This window comes from Capricornis sumatraensis, chromosome 1 (genome assembly GCF_032405125.1).
Source record: "Capricornis sumatraensis isolate serow.1 chromosome 1, serow.2, whole genome shotgun sequence".
NCBI lineage: Eukaryota > Metazoa > Chordata > Mammalia > Artiodactyla > Bovidae > Capricornis > Capricornis sumatraensis.
The window spans coordinates 32,293,593-32,316,100 of NC_091069.1; the positions used below are offsets into that span (position 1 = coordinate 32,293,593).

Below are 22,508 nucleotides of genomic sequence, written 5' to 3' on the forward strand. Positions count from 1 at the left end.
GGGCGCAGTTCATGGTGCTCCCCAAATAAATACAATAGTGAAAGCAAAAACCCCTGATCACAGATCACCACCGCAAATCTAAAATTAATGAAGAAGTTTGAAATATTGTGAGAGTTACCAAAATGTGACCCAGACACATGAGATGAGCAAATGCTATTGGGGAAAAAAATGGTGCCAGCAGACTTGCTTGGTGCAGGGTTGCCACAGTCTTTCTTTTCCTTTCTTTTTGGACACACCACAGCTTGTGGGATCTCAGTTCCCCAACCAGGGATTGAACCTAGGCCCTCTGGTCCGGAAAAGACCCCGATGCTGGGAAAGATTGAGGGAAGGAGGAGAAGGGAGCAACAGAGGACGAGATGGTTGGATGGCATCACCAACTCGAAGGACATGAATTTGAGCAAACTCCAGGAGAAGTGAAGGACAGAGAAGCCTGGCGTGTTGCAGTCCATGGGGTTGCACAGAGTAGAACGTGACTGAGCAACTGAACAATAACACTTCAATAAATAAATAACAACAGGAGCAACAGTGCGTCTTACGGCTGGCATTACAATGGAAGCCCAAGGACAAGGGAAAGACTCCTTCAAAGGGAAGAAAGTAAGAATCTGGCAACCTAAAATTCTTTATCTGATTAAAAAGTGGCTTTCAAAATTGAAATAAAAATAAACTCTTCTAGCAATTAAAAATGGGGAAGAATTTAGTGCCAACAGACCTACATGAAAAGCAGTATTACAAGGAGTTCCTCAAGAAGGTGGAAGCACGGCAATGAAGAAGTGGAGTATAACCGATGATAAAGTATGGGCAAACACAGGTAATGACTATTAACTGTAAAAAAATGATAATTGTGTAAGACTGTTCTGTGGGGTTAAAATATATGTCGAATTAAAATGCGTCACAATCGAATCACTATGTGGTACACCCGAAACTGAGAAGACATTGTAAATCAACCACATCCCGATTGTTTAAAAGCCTGAAATAAATAAATAATAATACACATTACAGTGGCTAGAAAATGCAGGGGAGGGGGAATTAAGTGTTGTGAGGTCTTTCATTGTAACCAAAGAGGCACAAATACTTTGGGGTAGATGCAAATGAGTCATAATTGACATTTATTGATCTTATTTCATTTTTGAAAGGCATTTTGATACATACACATGCTAGGTCAAAAATCAAGTTCCAACAAATTTCACAGGGCTAAAATCATACGCTTCAGTTCAGTCGCTCAGTCATGTCTGACTCTTTGAGACCCCATGAACAGCAGCATGCCAGGCCTCCCTGCCCATCACCAACTGCAGGAATCTACCCAAACCCATGTCCATTGAGTCAGTGATGCCATCCAACCATCTCATCCTCTGTGGTTCTCCTTCTCTTCCTGCCCTCAATCTTTCCCAGCATCAGGGTCTTTCCAAATGAGTCAGCTCTTTGCCTCAGGTGGCCAAAGTCATACAGAGCATGTTCTTTGACCACAGTCAAATTAACCTATAAATCAACAATAAAATGATAATTTTTAGGAACTTCCCTGGGGGCACAATGATTAAGACTGTGTACTCCCAATGCAGGGGGCATCAGTTTGGTCCCTGGTTGGAGAATTAAGATCCCTCAGGCCACATGGTGTGGCAAAAAAAAAAAAACTTTTAAACAGTCCCCAGATATTTGGAAATTAATTAATGTACTCCTAATGGCTTAAAGCTCAACATTCAGAAAACAAAGATCATGGCATCCGGTCCCATCACTTCATGGAAAATAGATGGGGAAACAGTGGAAACAGTGGCTGACTATTTTTGGGGGCTCCGAAATCACTGCAGACGGTGATTGCAGCCATGAAATTAAAAGACGCTTACTCCTTGGAAGGAAAGTTATGACCAACCTAGACAGCATATTCAAAAGCAGAGACATTAGTTTGCCAACAAAGGTCCATCTAAGTCAAGGCTATGGTTTTTCCAGTGGTCATGTATGGATGTGAGAGTTGGACTGTGAAATAGGCTGAGTGGTGTTGGAGAAGACTCTTGAGAGTCCCTTGGACTGCAAGGAGATCCAACCAGTCCATCCTAAAGGAGATTGGTCCTGGGTGTTCATTGGAAGGACTAATGCTAAAGCTGAAACTCCAATACTTTGGCCACCTCATGTGAAGAGTTGACTCATTGGAAAAGACTTTGATGCTGGGAGGGATTGGGGGCAGGAGGAGAAGGGGACGACAGAGGATGAGATGGCTGGATGGCATCACTGACTCGATGCAGACATGTTTGGGTGGACTCTGAGAGTTGGTGATGGACAGAGAGGCCTGGCATGCTGTGGTTCATGGGGTCGCAAAGAGTTGGACACGACTGAGCAACTGAACTGACTGAAACAGTTCATGGATCAAAAGCACCTCAATGGATTTAGAAAATATGAATTTTAGAATTTAGAAAACTGAACTAATTGACAACAGAAATATGACATATTGAAACTTGTGGGATAAAGCTAAAACAACATAATGAGGGAAATCTATGGCAAAAGTACATGTTTTAGAAAAGAAATGCTGAAAATTAGCTATATATATTCCATTTCAAGAAGATAAAAAAATAACACCAAATTAATCCCAAAGAAAATAGAAGAAAATGACAAAGTTAGAAGTATAAATTAATGAATTATAGAAATGTACAAAAAACCAAAAAGGTATTTCATTGAAAAGGCTAAAACATGAATTAACCTTAGTAAAACAGATTAAGAAAAAATTTAAAAATAGAAAGCACAAATTACCAATATCAGTGATGAAAAAAGAAACACAAATCCCATAGACAATGATACATAGAGATAAAATACAACACACGTATAGCAACAATTTGAAAACTTAGATGAAATGGATACGTTCTTGAAAAAACAAAAACTTTCCAAAACCCACACAAAAGGAAATATAGATCCTTACTTTTTAGAGGAACCAATCTACTCATAAAGAAAAACTCCAGACCCAATAGGGCTTCACAAGTGAATTCTTCTAAACATTAAAAGAGTAACCTAAAAGAGGGAAGATTTCTCCAGTTAATAAGTTGGCATAACTATGATACCCAAACCTGTCAAAGACACAAAGAAAGTTAAAATGGAAAGCGGGTCTCATGTACATAGTCACAAAAGTCCTAAAGAAAAACACAAGCAAATGTTAACTCACAGGTGGCAGAACTCCAGTGCTTTTCTTGTCCTCCAAGGGATTGACACAGATTATCCCATTTTACCCGCAAATGTATTATCATCTACACTTCACATATAGGGAAACTGAGAGCCAAAGACAGAAAGAACTAGCCCAAGGGCACATTCAGGCTCAAGTCCACTTGATGGACATTTACAGGCACCTGCTGCACCGCAGCAAGTCCTGGGGGTGTGTCCCTCCTCTCCCTTCGCCTCCCTCGACCTCTCATTCCGGGGCCAGTGTCTGCCCTGCTGCTGCCACATGGCCTGAGCAGACAGCCAGGCACCCTCTGGCTACTCCATAGCATCCAGGAGGCCTGGAGCACACAGGGGTGGTTCTCTCTGCCAGGCCCCAGGCTCCCTGCACTGACCCTGCCAGGAGCGAGCATACGGCCCGGGCATTAGAAAGCAGGCCTAGTGGCCTGACCATCACTGCTCCCCGCTTTCCAAGTTACAAAGCACTTATGTCTGTGTTTCTCATTTGACCCTCAGAGAACCCTCAGCGAGATGATGATCATCAACATCTCCACTTTGGAGTAGCAATACTCCCACTTTGAAGATGAGGAAAGTGAGGCTCTACAGGGTAGATAACTTGTCCAAATCATCCACACATAGAATAACGGACCCAGGGTGAGACACAGGGCCTTTCTCACCACCCCAGAAGGTCCTCCCACAAGCACCGTGGAACATGATTGAAGATGTCCTGGATTATACACTATGAGACTGACAAGATCAACACAGATGAGTGTGCTCAAAACTGCACATACTATATAAAAAAGAACCCTCCAGTCCAGCTGAGTAGTGACACACACATTTTTTTTTTTTAATGTAGAGAACACAGAGGGATGCCTCCACAGTATGAGAGATCAAATACAAACAAGAACCAGGACAGTATAGAAGGCGGAAATTAAAGAATGCCTTTGAAGGGGCTCAATAAAGCCAGCAAAGCAGGATTCTTTAAATACGTTCCAGTCACAGCAGCTCCTCGGTAACGACAGGACACAGGGCCGAGGAGAAGGGAACAGGTGTGATGGCTCCTTGTCACCATCGAAGGCAGGATGGTTCCCCTTCTAAAGCCTGTCTTCTGAAGGAGATGAGTCCAAGGCTCGGCTCAGAAGCTTCTAGATCTCATTGGTAAACAGAGAGAGAAGGAATGCCCCAGGACTGAGGAAGCCAGGACACACCAGCTAAATGAGTCAGTGTGTGCCTTCAAACAGCATCGTCTGGAGAATGTGAGGTTCTCCAATGGAACCCCCTGAAACTACTGCCCTGCCCACCTGGGTGGCAGGGTCCAGGAAAATAGCAGTTTCAGTGAACCTGCTGAGCCCGGAGCAAACAGCACCACCTGAACACAAAGTGACATGGTTCCCAGAGCAAAGAGGCATATATTTTCAACCTACTGAGTTCGTTTATTCAGGGGAAGTCAGCCTTTGGAGAAAAGGAAACTGGTGGATGAGATTTCTGAAGACCTTCAAAAAGCATCTGAGACGAGTCCAGACCAAAAACTATTTAAAAGACTGAGTCCCATGAGAGCAGTGAGCTTCTGCGGTGGACGAGGCTGGAGTGAACCCAGTAAACACAGCGTGGGCACAGCAGGCACTTCTCTCAATGGAGAAATGTAAACAGTGGGCTCCCCAGGGGCTGGGCTGGCTTTACCGTGTCCACAAATGACTTAGCAGGAGAAGGCAGTGGAGAGCTTGCCCTGAGTGCCAAGGAAACAGTGCCCAAGGGAGGAGGGAAGAGGGGATGACAGACTTCACCCGAAAGGACCCTGAGGCCAGGGAATGTGTCTTCCACCCCCACCCCACTGCAGGGAGCCCTGGGCACACAGTAGGTGGGTAGCATGAATCTGCACAAGAGGGAGTGGCAGAGGGATGAGCGATGCCGCCCAAGCAACTGTGGTGCTGGGGAAGACTCTTCAGAGTCCTACGGACTGCAAGGAGATCAAACCAGTCACTCCTAAAGGAAATCAGTCCTCAGCTTGCATTGGAAGGCCTGATGCCGAAGCTCCAATACTTTGGCCACCTGATGCAAAAAGCCAACTCACTGGAAAAGACCCTGATGGTGGGAAAGACTGAAGGCAGGAGGAGAAGGGGGTGACAGAGGATGAGATAGTTGGATCATATCACTGACTCAGTGGACATGAGTTTGAACAAACTACAGGAGACAGTGAAGGACAGGAAAGCCTGGTGTGCTGTAGTCCATGGGGTCACAAAGAGCTGGACACGACTGAGCAACTGAACAATAACAACTCTAGAAAAGAGAATTCAAACTCCAAGCCCCACAGAGCCCTGGAGACCCAGAAGCAACTGGGCTCACTCCCTTCCGACAGGCCCCAAACTGGGGTCCCAGGCTGGTACTGCCCCAAGGCCTTCCCCAGAGAGCCTGACCTGCTGCTGGCTCTGCTCCTCCAGGTTCATCTTCACCTCCAGAGACTGGCGGGCCTCCAGGAAGGCCTTGCGGTGCTTGCGGTCTGCCATGTAGTAGGACATGATGCCCACGACGATGGCGCACAGGTAGAGGAAGACGTTGGCCAGAATCTGCATGCCAAGGAGGAGGAGAGGAAAGGACAATGGTCAGGGCCCACCTTCAGGAGAGGGAGGGGACCAAAATCCACCCCCAAGTTGCCCAGGGTCCAGGGAGGTGTCCAGCAGAGTCTCCGGCCTTGAGCAGGGATTCAGATCCCTGGAGTAGACCCTGCCCCCCACCATGGATGCCTGAAGCTATTCAAGGGTGTGGCTCCAGGCCTGGAAGGCTGGCAGGAGGACCAATGTTCTCCCATCCTCCTTTACATGGTAGCCAAGCTGGCCCATCCCGCCCACTGCGAGGCCTGAGCGGTCCCTCCATTACTCATCCATTCACCCACTCACTCATTCAACGACCACTTACCCTTACTTCATAGGTGCATTTAGGCGCTGTGCTGAATAGCTGGGGAGGAAAGTTAAAGAAAGCTACTGGTCAGGCGTGTATAATCCTAACAGCTACAGGTCATAGGGAATGTCACAGGAGACCAGAAGAGGTCCTAGGCTGATTCCATTGTAACAGTGCTACCTAACATGTGAATCACAGGTTACAGACCTCTAGGATTCGCGTGCATCCTTTGAGCCGACTCACCTGCCACCTGGTGAGAGGGCGGCCAGCACCAACATCCAGGTCTCACAAGGAACTATAGCTACAGGAAGCAGAAGAAGGGGTTTGGGACCTAATGTCGGTCCAGTGAGCTCAGTGTATTGGCACCAAGGGCTTCTTTTGGGCATCAAGAGGCTGTTTCCCCAGCCCTGGCACCCTGCAGGCTGCCCTAGGTGTCCCTGGTCCCTAGCTCCCAGAGGCTGCCAGAGGTAACTTTGACTGTGGACCTGACATCCAAACCACATTTCTGGGTGCTGGCTGCTGCCAGCTCCAATCTCTAACCCAACTTGGCCCCATTTGGGTCTGTACCAGGTTCTAATTTCATACTGTTCGTGGGGTTCACAAGGCAAGAATAATATTTTTTCCAGTAGTCATGTATGGATGTGAGAGCTGGACCATAAAGAAGGCTGACCACTGAAGAACTTGATGCTTTCTTGTGGTTTAGAGAAGACTCTTGAGAGTCCTCTGGACAGCAAGGAAATCAAACCAGTCAATCCTAAAGGAAATCAACCCTGAGTACTCATTGGAAGGGCTGATGCTAAAGGTGAAGTTCCAATACTCGGGCCACCTGGTGCAAAGAGCCAACTCATTGGAAAAGACCCTGATGCTGGGAAAGACTGAAGGCAGGAGGAGAAGGGAGCAACAGAGAATGAGATGGTTGGATGGCATCACTAACTCAATGGACATGAGACTGAACAAACTTCAGGAGATAGCGAAGGACAGGGAACCTGGCGTCCTGCAGTCCACGGGGTCACGAAGAGTCGGACACGACTTAGCGACTGAACAACAACAAAGGTTCTAGTCCTCCCACTTCTCTAAGTGGCTGTGAATTCACCACTGGCTGTGAGTCTTCTCCAACAAGGTCTGTTCCCAGGTCTGGTACCTCTTACTCCCCTGAGGCTGCCCCAGGTTCCCTGCCTTGATTCTCGGAGGGCCTGTCAGAGGTGGACAGACCTCTCCTCTCAAGGGTGTGGTTTTGGGAGCGGAAGGTGGAAATTGAGAGGTGGGAAGGGAGACAGAAGTTCTTAGTTCCTGGCCCCAGGGGAAGAAAAGATCAGTCCAGTGGAACACAATAAATTCTGAGGTAGGTGAAAAATGCAGGGAAGTCCATTTTAGATTTTTGAGCAAGAAGGTTTAATAGATAATAAGGCAAGTTCATTGTAACATTAATTTTCTGAGTATCCTTGGTTATGCTGTATCCCTTCTGTTTTAATGTTTCATCAGGGCTGCTGGTTGATACTAACTAGGAGAAACTACCGCCCAGAAAGAAGCTTCCTAAAGAGCTTGCACTTGGCTACCAGTCTGAGCCTGGAGGTGTAGGGGGACACTCAAGAAAGGCCCACTTAGTAATGAATTAATTAGGAGGTGAGACGTACAATAACAGAGGTGTGCGTGGTGCTGGTAATCAAGTCACTGGGTGATAATTTCACAAGCTTCTTAGACAGTTGGTTCTGGCAATTAACAATAGCCCGATCTTGGGCCTGAGCAGCTCTGATGGCCTACACCACTTGTGGGGCAAGCAGGTGGGATATCAAAGTCCTTTGGGACATCTTCTGCACCTTCTTCTGGACCATGACAGCCCATTCCCATGATCAATCAGTATCATTATGGCCTCAGGCCACTTTATTAAACACCTGATGATCAAAAAAGCTGCCAATTCATAATGTATGTTCAGTGAGTCAAAGCAAATCACACAGATCACTGGGTCTCAAAGCCAGTCTACTTTGAGGTCCGGGAAACTCCACCAGCCCAGAGGCCACTCTCCATGGGGCCCAAGGGGCCTTAGAAATCTGTGTGCCCTCAGGTTCATGGCTCAGGAAACTAGACTGTCAAGGTCAGGCTGCTCCCCATGTATACTCATGGAACAGCGGCACCCCATCAAAGCCCACAGGAGGGCAGTCCAGATACAGTAGCCACCAGGCCGAGAGTCTCGGGATTGACAGAGCTCAGGGTCCTGCAGGGTAAGGGAGGGGCCACACATCTGGACCCAACGCCTGCCAGTGTCAGCAACTGAACAAGGGGCTCCAGACAAGGTGGGATAACCTGGGGCCACCGGCCTGTGTCTGCCCTGGCCACAGCCAGCCTGGGCTGTCACACGGCTGGGGACAGAGCTCCACACTCAGGGGTCTTCCTGACCACTCATAAGGATGGAAGAGGTGGGCTGTGTACAAGGTACCATGCTGAGATGCTTGCTCCTTGGAAGAAAAGCTATGACAAACCTAGACAGCATATTAAAAAGCAGAGCCATTACTTTACTGATAAAGGTCCATATAGTCAAAGTTATGGTTTTTCAAGTAGTCATGTATGGATGTGAGAGTTGGACCATAAAGAAAGCTGAGCACCGAAGAATCGATGCTTTTGAACTGTGGTGTTGAAGAAGACTCTGAGTCCCAAGGACTGCAAGGAGATCAAACCAGTCAATCCTAAAGGAAATCAACCTTGAATATTCATTGGAAGGACTGATGTTTAAGCGCTGATACTTTGGCCACCTGATGCAAAGAACTGACTCATTGGAAAAGACCCTGATGCTGGGAAAGACTGAAGGCAGAAGGAGAAGGGGATGACAGAGGATGAGATGGCTGGATGGCATCACTGACTTGATGGACATGAGTTTGAGCAAGCTCCAGGAGTTGGTGATGGGCAGGGAAGCCTGGTGTGTTGCAGTCCACGGGGTCGCAAAGAGTCAGAAACAACTGAGAGACTGAACTAAACTGAGCTTGTGTCAGGGATCACTGTTATGCACTACCTCCTGAGGCATCCACCGAAGAAAACCAAACTTGCAGACAGACCAGCAGAGAGCAGCTCTAGTGGAGAGGTTTCAAACCAAAGATTATAATCCCAAAACTAGAAGACGATTCAGGTTTGGTTCATGCCTGGGGCCGTGTAGGCAGGACAGCATTCCTTTCATAGAACTGTACATATTTTATTTATTTATTTATTTTTTTGGAAACAGTAATAGACTTTATTTTTTTGGGCTCCACAATCACTGTAAATGTTGATTTCAGCCACGAAATTAAAAGATGCTTGCTCTTTGGAAGAAAAGCTATGACCAACCTAGACAGCATATTAAAAAGCAGAGACATTACTTTACCAACAAAGGTCCATCTAGTCAAAGCTATAGTTTTTCCAGTAGTCATGTTTGGATGTGAGAGTTGGATTATATAGAACTGTACATATTTTAAAATAAAATCCATTTTTGCAATGCCACTTGCAGGAACAGAGTCTAGAAAGTCCATTCAAGGGGAGCCCTGGACTCTGGCACTGCCCCTTGCCACCCAGGTGCTGCCAGGTCAAATAACCAGCCCGAGTTCGTGTCATCATCTTTGAGCTGAGAGAGGGACTGACTCATCTGGAAGGTCCCTCAGCCCTGACATTGGTCCTCTGACCTCACTGAGGACAAAGGTTGGGATTGGAGACCTGGTCCCGAGAGGCCAGGGGAAGGACAGCAGGTTGGTTCCAGGTTGGCCAGAGACCCACACTGCCTCTCGTGCCCAGGGCACCCCTGGTCCTGGGAAACCTCACCCCCTTCCTGACCTGCGCTCTTAGCTACAGGGATATGGAGGCAAACGGCCGCTTCTGGGCCATGCGCTGGAGGCTCAGGTGGGTCCTGCAGGTGCTCTCCATGCCAGGGAACCCCTTCCACCTTTTAGCGAGCGCATCTGTTTCCAGGCGATTCTTCCCACAGTCCCAGGACTTGGGTCTCCTGGAGCTCCCCCACTTCTCTAAACTTGCTTCCCCTGAAGAAAAGGCCCTCAGGGGGTGCAGCTGCTCTAGTCCACCTGACCTCGCTCATGTGCAGCCACTGTTCTGAGGCCTGGAAGGAGCTCGGTAACCCCTCAGGGCCAGGCAGAGGTGGAGAGAGGCTCAGCCCACAACAACAGACCAACTCTCAGCCTCCAAATCCAGGACACAAATCCGCCAGGTGATGCTGCCTAGCCAAGGAGACCTGTAGCCAAGGAAGCAGGGGTCTGCTCTGGGGAGGGGCCAGGGGATGCATTGCAACAGGTCCCCTGGGGTGATGGGGGCCCAGCTGCTCCGCCCCAGGTGTGCACAGGTGAGTGGCAGAGCAGGCTGCACTTCCAGGGGACCCCGAAATGCAGCCAGGGCCAGGAGCCCCTGCTCTTGTCCAGTTCCCTTGCCTGTAACACCCCCTCACATCACACCCTCACATCCTAGACACAGGCACGCACCTTACCCACCTCATCTCATTGAATCTTCACAAGATAGGTGATGTTATTCTGATTTTACAGGAGAAGAAACTGAAATTAAACAAGGGCTCAAACTAGAGGATGAGGTTTCTTCCTGCTCGCTCAGTCATGTCCAACTTTTTGTGACCCCCATGGATTGTAGCCTGCCGGTCTTCTCTGTCCATGGAATTTTCCAGTCAAGAATACTGGAGTGAGTTGTCATCCCTTCTCAAGGGGATCTTCCTGACCCAGGGACGGAGCCCGCGTCTCTTGCGTCTCCTGCAAGAATCCTCCTGCAGGTCATCTCTTTATCACTAGCACCCACCTGGGAAGTCCTCGCTTCTTTGATGCACAATCCCATCCTATACGCACCCTTGGCTAATTTATATATTTATAACCCCACCTTTTCCCAGAAAGGCTATTAGATATTTTTTAACACTAAAATTAAAATTTCCACCAGGGTACCAGCCCTAAGGCACTTGCTGTGAGCTGCTTGCACTTTTCATCTGAAACAAAGCAGTACACCGACAGATTTCCATAATGTCCACACACATGGGTGGTTATTAGCTCTAGGCTCGGGAATTCCTAAATTACCTGATTCATATTTATAAATGTAAGTGTGTCTCACTTAGCAAAAGGAACGTGCCTCCCAAAAACGTGCTTTGAAAAAATGAATTGTGCCTCCTTCGGCGGTGAGCCCCCACCCCCACCCAGTGCTGCACCGAGGAATCAAAGGTGACCCGGAGGCCACCCCAAGGCCCACGAGCCCAGCGCTGCCAGAGGAGGTCTAGGTCCAGGGGAGGCCACCATGATGGACAAGGCGGGCAGCTGTCATCTCTCTAACTCATCTGCTAGTGTTGCCTCTCACACTATAGTTTAAAAGCTGCAGACCCAGCTTTGGCCCAGCTTTTGCAAACTTTTGGCCGCCAGGAAAGCTTGAACCCTGGAGAGAATCTGAGATGTCTTTCCCGTGATTACGACAAATGGGCTTCTTCAAGCTGAACCTTGAGCTCTGCTGGTCTGAGATGAATTTTCCGATGCTCCCACTCCAGTGAGTGGGGAAGGGCCTTCTTGTCAGAATTCAACTCCCCCCCCACCCCACCCCCAGCTGCCTTTCTTGTACTCACTGCTGCATAAATACCTCCCCCAACACCCCAGCCCACTAGCTGCCCCTCTTCCTGCTCAACCTCCATCTGCCTTCCTCCCCTCCATCCCCTCCCCAGCCTCCTCACACAGGGTTCTGTCCTGTCTCTCACGGTCAGGGCACCTGGTAAGGCCAGCACTGCTGGCCTTCTCAGCCCTGTGTCCCCAGAATCCACCCCAGACCTCACCCTGCACCCGATGCTCAGGAAGCCAGAGCAGTTGGGCTGGACACACCAGGTAATGAAACTACAACACAGATTCCCTGCTCAGCTGACCCCTTCAGCCTCTGAACACAGATAAGCAGACAAGAAACCATCCTAAAGTCAACCTCCAGCCCCCCACGACCTCCCAGGACCCAGCCTTCTAATTAACATCCCATCTGCAGCACCCCACCCTCTCCCACCCTAAGATCAGAGAGGAATGGGGCTCGGTCACTCCCCCAGGATGGTGCGGACCCCCAGGACAGCAGGAGGGGGACAGTCTGAGAAATATCCAGAATACAAAGCAGAGCATACAAAGCAGCAAGAGAAGGGTAGGGATGGGTGGGGTGCCGTGTTCATTCAAGAAGAGGTCAGATGGCATTACACATGCTCCAGAAGAGAGATGGGGTCTCCGAAACATGGTAACAGGCTCTGATAACGCAGCCAGTGAATGAGTGTGGCCCGAAGCCTCCGGCTCCACTTTCCAGTTCTGAAAGTGAGCAGCGGCCCAGATGCACACACCCTCACTCCTGCTCCTCCCCATGGACCTGGGCTGGCCACGACAGCACCACGACCTGGCTGCCCACCTAGACAGGCAATGCCTGAGAAGACTGCTCTAGGGTGCCGTTGAGGTCACCTCTTCATGCCCTAGTGGCCTCCTTTAGACTGAGCAGCAGTCTTATTTCAAAAGAATTGTTCCTTGAGATGAATGGAGACAGTAGCATGAAAGCATATACACTACCATATGTAAAACAGATAGTCAATGGGAATTTGCTGTATGACTCAGGAAACCCAAACCGGGGCTCTATAACAACCTAGAGGGGTAGGAAAGCATGGGAGGTGGGAAGGAGGGGACATGTGTGTACCTATGGCTGATTCATGTGGACGTATGGCAAAAATCAAACCAATATTGTAAAGCAATCATCAATTAAAAATAAATAAACATAACTATAAAAAAAGAATTGTTCTTTTTTTCCTTCTAAATACAAGATTCTAAAAATAATGAATAAAACGAATGAATCTCCCAAGTGGGTAAACAATCAGACTAAAACTTCGTCTAACCCACGACAGCTGGACCAAGTGTTTATAATACCCCAGTTCAGAAATGCAACCGTGAGAAAAATCCTTTACAAAATCCTTCCTCTTGGAATTTGACGAGTCACCATGTCCTGCACAGCCTCTAACAGCCCACAGGGACAGGGGTGGCTCTAAGTGGGGCTTTAAGATAGAAGTCACCCCACCAGAGGCAGGCTCGTGGCTCAAGTACCCAGGCTAACCTCGTTCTGTAAGCTCATTCAGGCCTGCAGATTCCAGAACATTCCCCAAATGGGAGGTGGAGGGGAAGACTGCAGCTCCAGGGTGTCAGCTGTCCTCAGAGATCTTGTGAAGCTCTGCTTCTGGGGGAAGGCCTCTGTTCATTAAAGCTAACTTAGATGTTTTGGAAAAAAAAACTCTCCCAGGAGCTGCAAGGCAGGAAGGAGCAGGGGAGAAGACACCTCTGCAGCAACCAGCCTCCACAACCTAAGGAAGACAGGCCAGAGCCTGCAGAGACAGCCACACAGTGCCCACTGGGTCCCCACCTGGGAAGCCATGCTCCTGGCAGACCCTTGGAGGGGCCCACTGGTGGATGAACACATGGCAAAGAGGCTGGGCCATGCAGTCACAGAGAACCTCCCCCATCACCAGCAGGCTGTGTGGCCTGGAGCAAGTCACTTAACCTCTCTGAGACTTGGCCTCCTCATCCTCACCGTAACCCTGAAGGCTGTTCCACTAAAATTACAACAGATTCTCTGCAACACCACCTAACAGAGGGGCTGGCACAAAATAGGTTAACGACATTTTTTAAATTTCTTCCAGAGAAGAGAAGGAAAATTGGTATCTAACACTTTTTATTTTAGGCTATGCTGTGCGGCATGTGGGATCCTAGTTCCCCAACCAGGGAGTGAACCTGTGCCCACTGCATTGGGAGCGCAGAGTCTTAACCACTGGACCACCACGGAAGTCCCCCTAATAACACTTTAATGAAGTTTTACAAGAACTTTCACATTCATGGGGTCTCCTAGCAATGCTGAAACTGGAACGCAGATCTCCTTTTTCATTTTTCCCCCTAAGAGCACAGAGTTTAAATTTCAAGACATTAAAAAAAATTCTGTCCCAGCTCAGAAGAGCAAACATCAGAAACCAGCCTGGCCAGGCACGGGTGGCCTTGGGGCAGGTCCACCACCACTTTCTTGCCCAGCAAGCACACCACCCAAACACAAGGCCAGGGCCGCTTTCCCCACATACCTCTCTTGGTAGCTGATTTGTGATATGGGTCAGCAGAGGCTGGGTGAAGTCTATGGGGCTTGGGGACCCTGGGAGCTCAGCACCCAGTGAAGACCTGGAGCATTTATGCGTATGGGGAGGTCTGCAGTCAGTGAGGTCATGCTCCCGTGCTCCCCCAGGGTAAACGCCAGCATCCTTGAGCCGAGAGATGACTGGAGTCTCTAGTCAATACAACCCTACTCACACAAAGCAGAGCTCAAGCCTGGGGCTCTGTGACAAGCTCTTCCAAGTCAAGGGTTTTGTCAAGTTTCCACCACCTCCCTCAAAAGGACTTCCAGAAGCTTCCTACTTGTTTAATAGCTTGGACATGGCTCTGCTAAAAGATATTCAATGTTCACTCTCTTCCAAAACAAAGATGACTTCCAGATAGTTATCCGGCCATCTTGACATGTGACACAAGGTCCCTTGTGACCTGCTAGGTAACCAGAAGAGCTTCCAGGTTGTGCACTGGGGCACCACTCCAGACTCAGACGTGATGGCTCCCCTGAAGACGCGGAACAGAAGCCCTGACTGCGGGGCTCCCATGCCACTCTTACGTCTTGTACGTGGCTGCTGCCCACCAGGCTCCCCTCACTCCAGCCGCGCTGGGCATCTCTCCAGTCTCTAACAAGATGAGCTATTTCAGGGCTCTACAGCTCCGTCCAAAACACCCTGTTCTCTCCCTTCCCCGACCAGCGGAGGGCTGGCTACACACTGAAATGATGCCCTGACTTAACCAGGTCAAGCATAAGCATGCAGTGCACCCTTGGCCCTTATTCATCCCTCAGAAACCGTTAGCTGCTGTTACTATTCCAAGATTATCTCCAACACCCCTCCCTGATTCCCGGACAGAACCATCCATCCATCCACCCATCAATTTAGTGAATGCCCACCCTGTGCTAGGTAGGTACTTGGCATTTAGCAGTGAATACGGCAGAAAAAGTCCCTACTGTCATGGAGCTGATGATTTGGTAACAAAAGACAAATAAGCAATAAATAATTCAACAATAAGAGTATCAAAACTCAGCAGAGAATAAAAATGAGTGAGTGACTGGGTAGCTGCTGCAGACTGAGTGAGGCAGATGGCTGGGCCCCATTCTTCACTCCCCTGTAATGTCCTGTTCAGCCACACCTCTGCCATGGCCTCATGGAGAGTGATGAGGTCCCTCCCTCCTGCTGACTCGGACTGTGTGATCTACTTTGGCCAAATGGATGTCCGTGCATATGATACAAGCAAGAAATACGCTTGCTTCCCGCTCTGTGCTGCTGCTGTCACCATGAGAACAACATGTGCCAAAAGTTCACTGGTCCAGTAGAATGAGAAACCCATGGAGGAGAACTAAACTGAAGCTGCAGCTTGTAGCCAAAACCAGCTGAAGCCAAGCCTACATCAGCCACACCCCAGCCAACCCACATCCCAGGCAACCCACACACATGTGAGCAAGAAATGTGTGGTTGTGACCCATTGACGTCTGGGCTGTTTGTTACAAAGCATGAGGTGAAAACAGCTGACTGCGGTTAGATGGTTAGGATAGGTCTCCCTAAGCAGTGTTGTTTAAACCGAGATATGAACGTCAGAACAGTCCCAGTCACAGGAAAAATCAGAAGAAAGAGCCTCTTGGATGGAGAATACACTGGTGCAAAGACTCTTTCCCATGAGACAATCCTCCCCCCTCCCCCTCCTGATGCATCTGTGTGTACCACCCAGACAAGGACACAAGCAACACCTGTGGTCAGGGTGTGTCTTGTACTCACATTTGCAGCTGCAGGGCCTGGCCCAGTTACTGGCACAGAGCAGAAGCTAGCTGCACCGAGGGCTATCATAGAAAGAAACTGAACGAACAGTCCATTCTCCACTGTGGTGTCCCTTTAGCAAGAGCCAAAATCCAGCTGCAGAAAGGCTGGAACAGTTCTCAACTGGGGTGGGGTGGTGGTGATCTGGGGGCCATTTGGCAATGTCTGCGGGCATTTTTGATTGTCACAACTAGGAAGGTTGTGCCAGGGGAGGATGCTCCTGGCATCTCTGGGGTGGAGGCCAGGGCTACTGCTGAAGACTGCACAGTGCACCAGGCAGCTCCCACAATGAGGAACTGTCCAGCCCCAAATGTCAACAGCTCTGAGGTTGAGAAACCCTAGCCCAGAACAATGCCTTCTTCCCTTTTGATTCCTGAGTCTTCACTAGAAACCTGCTTAAGTTTTTGGACTGAAGCACAAGGAACTCTGAGGACAAAGATGGAACAAGAAGATTTATTTTTATATCAATTGTAGACCTCATGGGATAAGAGGACAACACTACCAATACTTGCTAAATGAAAGGACACAGCAGCTTGACAAACGCACTCACAATGGACAGAAGGAAGGTCCAAATCCCATAGATAGAGACGATTAAGACCAGAGAAGGGTACCTGGTCTGTTTCCTCCCTGCAGGAGATACAGGAATAAGCATCTCACAGTTGGCATTTGATACTGATGAAGTATTATCCACTTGAAGCCTATGGAAGGTTAGGGAGAGTCAGTGAACCTCTAAAATTGGTGAGGGGGGATTTTTGCCCTCTTCTGGGGAGCAAATTCCATTGCTTTCACCAGATTCTCCAAAGGGTCTGTTTGCCCAGATGATGAGGAACCACAAAACAAATCAAAAGTGCTCCATCTCCTCATGCAGCTTCACGGCAGAAATACAAAACATCAGGTCACGGCTCCTTGTGTCTCTTCTTACATATGTGACCCCATTAGTCACCTTGAGTTTTTTCCGCAGGCCAAATGATTCCCTTTCTACTTAAAGGGATCTATTTTTTAAATGTTTAATCATGTTTGGCTTCAGATTTTAATTTTAAACTCAACCCACAACTGTCCCAAGTTCTTACTGAGTGATGGACCCCATACTGGGTCCTGGAGAGTGAAAAGGAACTTCAAGAGCCCAGATCTACTACAGGAAATGCAGGAAACACAGATTGGGAGAGGAGAGGAGGGCAGGCTGGCAAAGGTGGTAGTCCTTACTGTACAGCAAAGTGATGCAGTTACACATATATGCACATTCTTCTCTGCATTCTTTTCCATTATGGTTTATCACAGGATATTGAATATAGTTCCCTGTGCTCTACAGTAGTTCCCAAGAAGGAGTAAAATGGGCTAGTCACACTCAATTGTGGGTTTTCACACATGCTGACAACACAGAGCTTCTATATACATATTAATAGATGGATCAGTAAGTGTGTCAGTGTTTGTGTGCTCAGCTGGGTCTCTTTGCAAGCCCATGAACTCTACTTTGGCCACCTGATGAGAAGAGCTGACTCATTAGAAAAGACCCTGATGCTGGGAAAGATGGAAGGCAGGAGGAGAAGGGGACGACAGAGGATGAGATGGTTGGATGGCATCACCGACTCAATGGACATGAGTTTGAGTAAGCTCCGGGAGTTGGTGATGGACAGGGAGGCCTGGCGTGCTGCAGTCTATGGGGTCACAAAGAGTTGGACACGACTGAGCGACTGAACAAGCCAGGATCCTCTGTCCATGGGATTCTCCAGGCAAGAATACTGGAGTGCGTTGCCAGGCCCTCCTTCAGGAGATCTTCCCAATCCAGGGATGAACCTTCAATCTCTTCTGTTTCCTGCATTGGCAGGCATGTTCTTTACCACTGGCACACCTGGGAAGCTCTACTATGTGTGTGTGTGCTCAGCTGTGTCTGACTCTTTGCAACCCCATGGACTGCAGCCTGGCAGGCTCTTCTGTCCATGGGATTCTCTTGGCAAGAACACTGGAGTGGGTTGCCATCTCCTCCTCCAGGGTAATACTTGGATAGTAAAAGCAATTTAACCCAATTTCTCACAAGGACCAAAGTTAAATACAGAAAAGGCAAAAAGTAATAAACTGTACACTCATGGAAGTCATCAGAACAACGAGAGGATTCCAGCTGCCTGCTCTGACCTTCTCACCTCTAAGTAGCCCTACCTAGACTGAGTGCAGAGATCCTGACTTCCTGGAACTTTGAGTGAGCTTGAGAACAAATGCACCAGCCCAGAGGAGCATACCATCTGAAGACAGAAGGAGAGTTCTAGAATCCCAGCAGTATGACTGCCACACAAACAGCACAACATGGAAGGGATCTGCAGTCTCACAAGCACACTGAAGCCCCTGTACACAGAGCCACGGAACTCAGCCAACTTGGGATTCCAAGGACTCCGTACCTCTCAATGCAAGATGACTCATGTCCTAAGAGTAGAACTTTCTGCAGATTCTCAGCTGCAGAAACCCGCGTCATGGCTTTCTCCTTGGAGATTCGATTCCCTCTCTGCTCTCTGAGTGCTTCTGAGTGATTACTCAGCCTCGCTCAGCCCTGCAGCCTCCCAGAGCCTTGCCTGGAGACACCCAGGATGTGGTTTTTTAGTCACTGGTTCTGACTCGACCCTTCAGTGCTTATTCCTTAGTTGCTATTTCTCTAGTTTCTGATCCAGATGCACTGGCATCCTAAGTATAACTGATTAAGACTCAGGAATCTAAATTTTGCACCCCCACTCCAGGTGATTCTCTTTTATTCACTGTTCTAGGTGGTAGGCCTGCAAGCTCAGTCGCTCAGTCACCTCTGACTCTTTGCAACCTTATGGACTGTAGCTCTCCAAGCACTTCTGTCCGTGGGATTCTCTAGGTGCTATCAGTTCAGTTCAGTTCCGTTCAGTCGCTCAATTGTGTCTGACTCTTTGCGACCCCATGAACCGCAGCATGCCAGGCCTCCCTGTCCATCACCAACTCCCGGAGTTCACCCAAACTCATGTGCATTGAGTCAGTGATGACATCCAGCCATCTCATCCTCTGTCGTTCCCTGCTCCTCCTGCCCCCAATCCCTCCCAGCATCAAAGTCTTTTCCAATGAGTCAACTCTTCGCATGAGGTGGCCAAAGTATTGGAGTTTCAGCCTCAGCATCAGTCCTTCCAATGAACACCCAGGACTGGTCTCCTTTAGGATGGACTGGTGGATCTCCTTGCAGTCCAAGGGACTCTCAAGAGTCTTCTCCAACACCACAGTTCAAAAGCATTAATTCTTTGGTGCTCAGCCTTCTTCACAGTCCAACTCTCACATCCATACATGACCACTAGAAAAACCATAGCCTTGACTAGATGGACCTTTGTTGGCAAAGTCATGTCTCTGCTTTTCAATATGCTATCTAGGTTGGTCATAACTTTCCTTCCAAGGAGTAGGCGTCTTTTAACTTCATGGCTGCAATCACCATCTGCAGTGATTTTGGAGCCCAAAAAAATAAAGTCTGTTTCCACCGTTTCCCCATCTATTTCCATGAAGTGATGGGACCAGATGCCATGATCTTCGTTTTCTGAATGTTGAGCTTTAAGCCAACTTTTTCACTCTCCTCTTTCACTTTCATCAAGAGGCTTTTTAGTCCCTCTTCACTTTCTGCCATAAAGGTGGTGTCATCTGCATATCTGAGGTGATCGATATTTCTCCTGGCAATCTTGATTCCATCTTGTGCTTCTTCCAGCCCAGCATTTCTCATGATGTACTCTGCATATAAGTTAACTAAGCAGGGTGACAATATACAGCCTTGACATACTCCTTTTCCTATTTGGAACCAGTCTGTTGTTCCATGTCCAGTTCTAACTGTTGCTTCCTGACCTGCATATAGGTTTCTCAAGAGGCAGGTCAGGTGGTCTGGTATTCCCATCTCTTTCAGAATTTTCCACAGTTTATTGTGATACACACAGTCAACAGCTTTGGCATAGTCAATAAAGTAGAAATAGATGTTTTTCTGGAACTCTCTTGCTTTTTCCATGATCCAGCAGATGTGACAATTTGATCTCTGGTTCCTCTGCCTTTTCTAAAACCAGCTTGAACATCTGGAAGTTCACGGTTCCCATATTGCTGAAGCCTGGCTTGGAGAACTTTGCTATAGTAAATATAAAAACAAAGACAATATCCTGGAACCTTCCTGGTTCTTTAAACCAAACTGTGAACACTGCAATCGCTTAACATCAACTCCCTCTGCTTACTGCCTGTTTTTATTCTGTCCATTTATTCTCTTTCCTAACAATCTTCTGATCCTTCTCACCCTGAGTTACATAGTCACCATCACACACTGGCCTGGGAGGAACCTGCCAGGCCACGGCCCAGTCCTCTCCGTGCACCATCTGAGTCACGTGACACACACAGACTTTCAAATTCCACAACTCAAATTTAAAGTCCTGGCAAGGTATCACTGTTCCTAACTTTCTTCAGCCTCAACTGTCTTGAATTAGCACCATCTGAGTAGGCTCCCAACCCTGACAGCACCTGAAACTCACCTGGGGACCATGCCTGGGCAGCATCCCAGAACAGTGAAATCTGAAGCCCAGATGTGGGCATCGTTCAAAAGCTCCCAGGTACAGCCCAGGAACAATGGGAACACCCAAGCTTGTTGCAGTCTCCCCAGCCAGCCCCAGGCTGAAGGTCCCATTTCTGCCAGCCAAGGGTTGGGACCACAGTTCGCCCGACTGTGTACCCAAGATAACAGGACCCAGTGCCAAGTAATCTGCAGTAAGCCTTTGTTGGCTGACTGCTCTCCCTGTTGTTGGTGCTCCTTTCCACACCTCCAGTGGGTCATTCATTCCATCTGGTCTTTCTGGGTCTTCCTCATTGTCCTCCTGCCATCATCTAGCCCAAACCCTCACCTCCCCCAGGACTGGGCACAGATTTGTTTCCCTGGCCCTTCTCTGGTCTTGCTAATCTACCCTCTGTTGAGTTCAGTTCCGTTCAGTTGCTCAGCCGTGTCCAACTCTTTGCGACCCCATGAACCGCAGCACGCCAGGCCTCCCTGTCCATCACCAACTCCAGGAGTCCATCCAAACCTATGTCCATTGAGTAGGTGATGCCATCCAACTATCTCATCCTCTGTAGTCCCCTTCTCCTCCTGCCCTCAATCTTTCCCAGCATCAGGGTCTTTTCAAATGAGTCAGTTCTTCGCATGAGGTGGCCAAAGTATTGGAGTTTCAGCTTCAACATGAGTCCTTCCAATGAATACCCAGGACTGATCTCCTTTAGGATGGACTGGTTGGATCTCCTTGCAGTCCAAGGGACTCTCAAGAGTCTTCTCCAACACCACAGCTCAAAAGCATCAATTCTTTGGCACTCAGTTTTCTACCCTCTGGGATCATGTTAAAATTCCACAATTACCTTTTTGAAAGTTCCATCTCCTGCTCAAAACACCTCAAGAGCTGCCAATTTTCCTCATTCTGGCACACAAGATCCTACATAACTCTGTTCCCTAGGACCTTTTCTAAATATCTCCCACAGTCCCCGGATGTAAACCACCTGCTTTAGCCAAGTTGATGTCCCCAACGTTGTCACCCGGCAGGCGCTCCTGAACCTCAGCACATGTCACAGCCCACACTCTGAGGACCCTCAAACTTTTCCACCAAAGTACGTGTGGAGGAAGCTTCACCTCTTTCCCTGCTGGGGCATGCCGCTTCTGCATTCTACCCCATAAAAACCCATGTTTGTATTACTATTTTTAAGTGTCTTGAATGTTTGCCTTTGAGTAAAACACATGAGCCTGTTACATTACACGCTCCACTTGGGCAGGGACAAGATCTGTTCCAAGGACCCTGTGTGGCCAGCACTGGACAAACACCTGGCACATAGGAGGCGTTCAATGACTACTGAGTGAAGGAATGAATAAATGGGGGATGGAGGGGGGAGGGAGAGACGGAAGGAAGGGAGGGAGGAAAGGATGCAGGGCGGGAGGATGGAAACAGATGTTATAGTCCCTCTGAGTTATCCCCAGTACACCAGGCAAGCACACCCTTGCATCCATCCTAATGTGAGCAGCGCCCCACCCAAACAGGCCCCCCCATCACCTCCCTCCCTTCCTTCAAAATCTAGCTGACCTCCGCCCCTCCACAGAGCCTTCCGGGATGGCCCCACCCCTGAGCGATCACACTCTCCTTGTGTTTCTTCTCTAGTTTCTTAGAGAGGAAATAAGGGCAAGATAAGTCATTCAGAGGGAAAAAAAAGTTAAAATATGCAGGCATACTCTGATTTCATTTTAAGAGTAGAAATGAAATGGCGCAGGAGCAGAAACACCAAAATGTCAACAGCGCTTATCATGCAGGGGAGGGAGATTTAGGATGACTTCTGTCTTTTCCCTTTTCACTGCATCATCTTTCTGCAGTGACTCTCTCTGGGCAGAGACAATAAAGACAAGGGGCACTATGGGAAGTTTCGGCTGCTCCGTCCACTCGCTTGCAACACCCTAACCACCACCGGACCAGGACTCTTAGAAACAGAGACTGGTCTTCAGGGAAACTCCCTCTTGTACTGGGAAGGACCTCAAGAAACAGCCGGTGGTGGGCAGGCCCACCCAGAACCTCCCCTATGCACATACCTGTTTCCATGGGGCATGCCT

The 22,508-nt window shown here is 48.6% G+C and overlaps 1 protein-coding gene across 2 annotated transcripts in view; it reads right to left on the reverse strand.

The window, feature by feature from the left end:
- Window positions 1–22,508, reverse strand: part of ADCY3 (adenylate cyclase 3) — an 86,194-nt gene that overhangs the window by 41,903 nt on the left and 21,783 nt on the right. For both annotated transcript variants that reach the window (XM_068964227.1, XM_068964216.1), the window contains exon 2: window positions 5,550–5,699. In XM_068964227.1, coding sequence (XP_068820328.1) covers window positions 5,550–5,699 — 150 coding nt within the window. The remainder of the gene's footprint in view (window positions 1–5,549; window positions 5,700–22,508) is intronic.